A 7,053-nucleotide genomic window follows, 5' to 3' on the forward strand; every position below is an offset into this window, starting at 1 on the left:
ACAGGCGGGCCTGTGCTCCCAGCAGGCTGGGAGGAAAGGCCTCTCACGGCCACCTGGCGGTGGGGCCACTTTAAATGCAGTCCTGGGCAGACGGAAGCCTTCAGCGATGGGAGTTCTAGGAGAGTGAGGGGTGAGGGGAGGAAAGGCAAGCAGGGGGAGGCCTGGGGGGAAGGTGGAGGGGATCTCAGAGAATGGGACAGCCCTTCCGGCGCTTGTTCTTGCGGACCTGCAGGCCAGCACGAGTGGCCATCTCAAAGACCTCCCGCACCCCCTCCTTGGTCTTGGCTGAGCACTCGAGGTAGCCAAAGGCGCTGATGCGATTCGCCATGTCCCGGCCTTCCTCGGACCGAACAGGCTCCTGGGAAGACAGGAAGAAAGTGATGCTCAGAGGAAGCGCATGGCTGAATGCCCTCACCCCTTGGGTGTGGGAACTGGAGCAATGTCCCCTCCAGCACTTACCCTACAAAGCACCCAGCCAAAAACCCAAGACTCAGGTTTACATTCAGAATTCTCCAGTGCTCTATATTCTGCCATCCCAGCCTAGCCCCCAGTGGGCATGTGCTGCTGAGAGTATGAACCAGCCACCTCGTAACCAAGTTCTCTGCCTCTGTTCACTTTCCTCCAATCTATCCTCTTGAGCAGCCAGTGACTTCAAACGTCAAACATGTAAACCAGACAACCAGACTTCAGCACCCAGTTTAAACGGAGTTCACACTCCCTAAGCAGTAGTCCTCTGGTTAGAAAGTCATGTAACGGGTGACTGAATAAATGAGCTGCCTGCCCCCTGGGCCTTTGTCCCAGCCACTTCATCCTTGCCAGCCTATACCTGCCCAGGTGTTCTCTGATGATACCACAGCACCCTTAAGGGGAACATCAGAAGCTATTTCTCAAGACAGCATCAATTGGAGACCAGTGGGGCTTAAGCCCAGAAGCGAAAGCATCTCGTCTTACACGCATCTTCATAAACCCAATTCCAAAGACAGAACGGACAAAATGTCAAATGGACATGTCCCTTCACACATGGTATCAGGTGCACCTGAGGCTCGGCGGCATGCAGCACCGTCCTGCCTTAACAGGGCAATGAGCTAAGAGAAGGCTCCTCTTTCTCAGCAGAGCGTTCCCTCCCCACCAGGAGTCGAGAGCCCACCCACCTGCTTCATCTTGGCCAGCTCTCGCCTGGTGTGCTCATCTTGCCTCAGGTCCTTCTTATTCCCCACGAGGATAATGGGCACATTGGGGCAGAAGTGCTTCACCTCCGGGGTCCACTTCTCAGGAATGTTTTCTGCACAGACATGTCCCAATAGGTGCCCCCACAGGCCATCAGCATCACAATCCTTTTCATATCTCATATCCCCGCCCCCCGTATACACACTCCCCAGGCCCTCAAAAGGGCCACAGGGACCACTAATTTCCAGGGGTGTCAGCCCCCTCCCTCCACTACCCTCACCTAGGCTGTCAGGGCTGTCGATGGAGAAGCACATGAGGATGACGTCCGTGTCGGGGTAGGAGAGAGGCCGCAGGCGATCATAGTCTTCCTGCCCAGCTGTGTCCCATAGAGCCAGCTCCACCTGCCACGCAAGCCAGTGAGCAGCGAGCCAGAGAGCCCCAACTCTGCCCCCAGACAGCCTCTCTGTTCCTTCAGAATCATTTAACATCTGCCTTCCCACTGAGCCCCTGGCTAGATGCCAGGTGTGCTGTAGCATAAACAAAGCAAGTTTTTTTTAAAGATCTAAGACACGTACGCCCTTTGTGTAGTTCAGGAGTGGCCAATCTCAGTGGTATTATATTAGTTCTACAGTAACCCTTTTTTTGGGGAGGGGGTCGGGAGGAGGGTGTGTATGTCTTACCCATCAACACCACTTGGGGTGACCAGGGAGCTTAAAAAACAGAAACAAAAGGACCTGGCCCAGATTCTGTGGGGGATTCAGGGGTCTCCAGATTGTCCATGACAGCTTTCACTGGATCTAGTGAGGAAAGACACAACAGGTCCCCGAGGGACTGGGGACAGGACTTTTTGCCATCACCTGCTTGCCGTCCACCTCGATGTCAGCGATGTAGTTCTCAAAGACAGTGGGGACGTAGACCTCTGGAAACTGGTCCTTGCTGAAGACGATGAGGAGGCAGGTCTTCCCACAGGCCCCATCCCCCACGATCACCAGTTTCTTCCGGATCGCCGCCATGGCCGGGGCTGAGAGGCAATAAGAGGCAGTAGGGGTTTGAAAAAAAGCCAGGAAGTCTAGGAGCCCCTCTATAGGCACCTCCACTCCCAAACCTCCTTGGAAACCAGGGCATCCAGCAAGGGAGCAGGAAGAGAGAGGGGCTTGCCCAGGCATGTTCTTGTCAAGAACCAATTGTGTGGGCAGCAGAGCCCGAAGGCCCTCCTGGATTGGGACCAGGTCTCCCCGAAAGGTCAGAACACAGCAGTGGGAGGTGGGGGCAATAACCCCACCCTGGGAGGGATGGCACAGTGGCTCAACAGGCTAATCCCCCACCTGGGCACCGGCATCCCAAATTGGCTTCAGCGCTAATTCCAAATGCTCCACTTCCAATGCAGCTCCCTGCTTATGGCCTGGAAAAGCAGCAGAGGCTGGCTCAGTCCTTGGACCTCTATACCTATATGGGAAAGTCAGGGAAGCTCCCAGCTTTGGATCTGCTCAGTTCTGGCCATTACAGCCATTTAGGGAGTAAACCAGTGGATAGAAGACCCTCTCTGTCTGTAATTCTGCCTTTCAAATAAATCTTTAAAAAGAAAAAAAAAATGCTCCTAGGAAGCAGGTATTCAAGGACCTGCCCGTAAGAGCTGCTTCTAGCACCCGGTGCAGTAGCCCAGTGGGTAAGTCCTTGCCCTTGTATATGCCAGGATCCCATATGGGCACGGGTTCTAATCCCGGCAGCTCCACTTCCCATCCAGCACCCTGTTTGTGGCCTGGGAAAGTAGTCAAAGATGGCCCAAAGCCTTCAGACCCTGCACCGTGTGGGAGACCTGCAGGAAGTTCTTGGCTCCCAGCTTCAGACCGGCTCAGCTCCAGCCGTTGCGGTCACTTGGGGAGTGAATCAGCGAACGCAAGATCTTCCTCTATGTCTCTCCTCCTGTCTGTACATCTGACTTTCTAATAAAAATAAATATTTTTTTAAGAACTTCTTCCATCTTCCTTACATTGCAGTTTTTCAAGTTGGACTTCATGAGCTACCAGGATTTCCATGTCTTTTAAGTTTGCTTAATCACAGAGTTCCAATCTAGAACAGATAGCCCCTTGACCAGGCCACCATTCCTGCCAACAATAAACAGATCAAAGAGTCCTTTTCCAAGCCTCCATACCAGCAGAAGCGCTGCCAGATGGTATCTACCTGGACAAGGGACAGACTGACAGATCCCCTTGGGTGCCAGGCCCGGGCTGGGCATTTTCACAACAGGTGGCCTCCTTGGCAAACTTAGACACCTAGGGAGCAGATGGTGGCTTCAAAATGCGACAAGTTGGGAAACCAAGGCTCCCTCCAACCAAGTCAGCTCTGCAGCATCCCGCACACAGGAACAGCCGCTCAGAGCAGCACTGTGGGACCCCAACTGGCAACAATCCAGAGGAGCAAGAAACCCCAGATAGGGGAGATGGGGAGGGGGGACAGTGGCAGCAGCCAACACCCGCAGCAGCAGAGGCCCTGGCCCACCACACCCGGTCCCCCCAAGCCCCGAGCTAACAAAGGCGTCTCAGTCACCGGCAGCCCAGAGCTCGCGTCTGGGCAGTCTGCCTTCCCCCACCCCCCTTTGCTCCCAGGCCTGGCAGCAACACTGGGTCACTCAGCCCTGGCAGGGGACAATGACCACACTGTCGGCAGCCACACATTCACCACAGCAGAGTAAGTGACGGAGAATCAAACCCACCAGGGAATCACCACCACCCACTCTCCGGACAGCCCCTGCCTGCCTCTGCGGGCAGTCCCACACTGCAAGGCCCTGCCCACCCCTCCCCTGTGACTCAAGGCCAGCAGGCCAGTGTCTCCTGGTTTGTGTGTGTCCCTCGCCCCAACACACACCAATGAGCATCTGTACAGCTCATCACACCTTCCCAGCTCCCCTCACTTCCTCTTCCTGGGGAGAGAGCCAGCTCAAGTTCCCAGGCCCTAGTGGGCCTGGGAGGAAGAGAAGGCGGGCTTCCAGGAACAGGAGCCACAAGGAAAAAGGCCGGCTGTTGGGAAGGGGGGTGAGGGCTGGGGCCCCAGGCTGGGAGGAGCCCCAACAGAAGAGAACAAATGAGGGCCCAAGCACCAGCCAGCTGGGCAGGGAGCAGTTAAGAGGGGGCCAGTAACCTGATCTCTAACCCCAAACCAGGCTTTTTCCCTCACTCCCACATCCTGTCAAGCTGGGCTAAACTCCTCCACTGGCCACAGACAGTCCCCACCCCTGCCCTGGCCTGCCCCAGGGAAGCCAGGACTGCAGCCCAAGGTGGGATCCTAGCGATGCCCCCCACCCACCTCCTCTCACCACACACACACTAACAGAGCTATCATGGGAAGGAATGGATCATGAATCACAGAACATTTACACGAATCCCCCAGCCCCTGGCACCCTGCAGGACCAGTGACGAAGGAGCCTGGCACACTGCACTGTGAATTCCAGGCACTTTGCTGCTGTTAGATTGTGGAGTCGGGGAAGCTGAAGCCAGAACCCGGGGGCTGGAACAACCCGCAAGGAGTGGAAACCCTGCCTGCTGCTCAATGAGAAGCCTTGCAGCCCAAACTTGGCTGGGGCAGAAGAGCCTGCAGGCCCAAGCTAGGCCGGGCCACTAGGCCCAACGCCAAGAGGGCATGGCCAGTGGACAGCAAGCTCCCTGCGGGAGGCAGCCCCAGAGGAACTGCCCCACTAACCCCAAGAGAGGTGAGCACTCTTTCTGAGCAAGGAATGGAACCTAGCGGGGGGAGGGGAGGCAGCGAGGTTCCTCCCACGCTCTCAGGATATGATGCTGGGAACAACCATCCTCTGGTCTCAGTCAGCATCCCCTCAACATCGCGGGGACCCCCCAGCGGCACCCCGTCCGCCCCCCTTCCGTGAGGTCTAGGAAGGACTAAATCTTCGGGAGACACCCTGCCCCCAACTTTCCAACCAGAGTTCCGGAGAGGGAGGCAGGGGAGATTCTCTCACACGGCCCCGAGCCCTTCCGACCTAGCCCTGCCTCCAGCCACCGGCCAACTCCAGGAGCCGTCCAGGGCGGCGTCCCGACCCCGGCGCGCAGTGGCAGCCCCCCACTGGCTCACGCCCTGGCCCTATTCCCGCCATCGCCCCCTTCCCACCGGCGTCCGACCCAGGCCCAGCCGCCCGGGGCCAGGGCGCCCCCACGGGGCTCCAAGCCGCCCCCTTCGACCCAGGCCCGGCGTTCACACAAGACGAGCTGGGCAAGGGGAAGGCTGGGGGTTCCGACGCCCCAAGAGGCGAGAGCGCCTGCCGGGCAATACTCGGCGCCCTTCGCCGCAAGCCCGGGCAGGGCCGACCCAGCCCGACCCCCTCCACCCCCGCTCCACCCCGGACGCCGCTGCGTCCGAAGGGAGGCAACCAGGCCCACGCTCGGGCCAAAGCCCCTGGCCGACCGCGCCCCAAGCTCCGGGCGCGGAGAAGCGAGAGAAAGTGCTCTCCCGGGGCGAGTTCCCCAGACGCCCCGCCGCCCCGGCCCCGGCCCAGGGTACCTTCCGCTCCGCCGCCTCCAGCTGCGCGGCCGGTGCCGGAGGCCGAGACTGACCCGAAGGCCCCCGCCCCGCCCTCCTTGAGCGCCGCCGAGGGGAGGAGAGGGGCGGGCCGGCAGGAGAGGGTCGGTCCGGGGGCGGCCCCAGCGCGCGGCCCGCCTCCGGCCCCAGTGCCCGACCGCCGCGCCTCGCTGCGCCCGCCGCTCGAGGTCCGGGGTGTCACTCCGGGGCAGTCGGGGGGCAGTGGGGCGAAGCCGCCGGGAGAGGCTCCGCTTGCAGAGAGGTGGGCGGCGAGCGAAGCAGCGGGACCCGCAAGGACTCCGCTGGAGCCCCCCGCGGCCAGCCCCTGGGGCGGACCGGCGTCGGGAAAGTTGAGAGGCGCTCGGGGTGGGGTCAGGCAGGGCCGCTGCTGCCCTCCGGTGGCCAGCCGGGCGCTGGCTCCTGCAGCACCTGAGACCTGGGCTCAGGGAGGCGTGGCTGGCCAAGGGCGGCCCCAGGGCGCCCACCCTGGGCCGAGAATCCTTTGCCATCCCTCAGCCAGACCTCCGTTCCACTTCCATGCATGGGTTTCCATAGGTTCAATTCCTACTTACTCCACAACAGTCACACCCGCGAATGCTTCGGGAGTCTCAGGTGCAAAATTCAGTTCCTACTCCTGTGGTATTTTTTTTTTATTATTACAGCCAGATATACACAGAGGAGGAGAGACAGAGAGGAAGATCTTCCGTCCGATGTTTCACTCCCCAAGTGAGCCGCAACGGGCCGGTGCGCGCCGATCTGATGCCGGGAACCAGGAACCTCTTCCAGGTCTCCCACGCGGGTGCAGGGTCCCAATGCATTGGGCTGTCCTCGACTGCTTTCCCAGGCCACAAGCAGGGAGCTGGATGGGAAGTGGAGCTACCGGGATCAGAACCGGCGCCCATATGGGATCCCGGGGCTTTCAAGGCGAGGACTTTTTAGCCGCTAGGCCACGCCGCGGGGCCCTCCTGTGGTATTTTTTCCAAATGATTAGGGACCCTAGCCCTCTCTGAATGCGGCTTGCAGTGTTTATCAGTATGTGTGTCTCCTTCCTGGTAAGGTCGCCGCCGAGTGGGCAGGCCGGTGCACAAAGAAAGAAATCCTTCAACCTTTCTGTTAGCTTGTGATGGGGACACGACTGGCTCACCTTTTAACACTCATTACTGCTCTCTGGGGTGTGTGTGTGCAAACTGCATCTCAGAAAAAGTGGTGTGCAGAAATGTGCATGCGTTGTAAGTAACCACAAGAATTCATGGGGCCTGCCAGGCTCCCATGCTGGACTTTTCTCCTGCCCTTTCTCACATTCCCACGTGCGGCTGTTTGTGGCACTTAATGGGGCTTCAACAAATATTTCCTGAATGA

At 59.1% G+C, this 7,053-nt stretch overlaps 2 protein-coding genes across 2 annotated transcripts; one reads left to right on the forward strand and one right to left on the reverse strand.

The window, feature by feature from the left end:
• Positions 1 to 94: 94 nt before the first annotated feature.
• Positions 95 to 5,830, reverse strand: RHOC (ras homolog family member C). The gene is made up of 5 exons (XM_004581914.3): positions 5,677 to 5,830; positions 2,025 to 2,188; positions 1,448 to 1,568; positions 1,152 to 1,282; positions 95 to 358 (listed from the first exon to the last, which is right to left on the reverse strand). The coding sequence occupies exons 2-5, from the start codon at positions 2,178 to 2,180 to the stop codon at positions 185 to 187; spliced, it is 582 nt and encodes a 193-aa protein (XP_004581971.1). The 5' UTR covers positions 2,181 to 2,188; positions 5,677 to 5,830; the 3' UTR covers positions 95 to 184.
• Positions 4,804 to 6,048, forward strand: LOC131478025 (proline-rich protein 2-like). Its single transcript, XM_058655217.1, has 3 exons — positions 4,804 to 4,873; positions 5,302 to 5,882; positions 5,953 to 6,048. Exons 1-3 carry the CDS (start codon positions 4,804 to 4,806, stop codon positions 6,046 to 6,048), a joined length of 747 nt encoding a protein of 248 aa, XP_058511200.1.
• Positions 6,049 to 7,053: the final 1,005 nt, after the last annotated feature.

Source organism: Ochotona princeps, chromosome 2 (assembly GCF_030435755.1).
Source record: "Ochotona princeps isolate mOchPri1 chromosome 2, mOchPri1.hap1, whole genome shotgun sequence".
Lineage (NCBI taxonomy): Eukaryota > Metazoa > Chordata > Mammalia > Lagomorpha > Ochotonidae > Ochotona > Ochotona princeps.

Coding starts and splice junctions, on each gene's coding strand:
- RHOC (XM_004581914.3), bottom strand. CDS start 2,180: ATGGCGGCGATCCGGAAGAAACTGGTGATCGTGGGGGATGGGGCCTGT. Junction 1,569..2,024: donor TCGAGGTGGACGGCAAGCAG/GTGATGGCAAAA, acceptor CTTGCGTGGCAG/GTGGAGCTGGCTCTATGGGA. Junction 359..1,151: donor AGCTGGCCAAGATGAAGCAG/GTGGGTGGGCTC, acceptor CTGTCTTCCCAG/GAGCCTGTTCGGTCCGAGGA.
- LOC131478025 (XM_058655217.1), top strand. CDS start 4,804: ATGGCCAGTGGACAGCAAGCTCCCTGCGGGAGGCAGCCCCAGAGGAAC. Junction 4,874..5,301: donor CCCCACTAACCCCAAGAGAG/GTGAGCACTCTT, acceptor CGTCCGACCCAG/GCCCAGCCGCCCGGGGCCAG. Junction 5,883..5,952: donor CGCTGCGCCCGCCGCTCGAG/GTCCGGGGTGTC, acceptor CTCCGCTTGCAG/AGAGGTGGGCGGCGAGCGAA.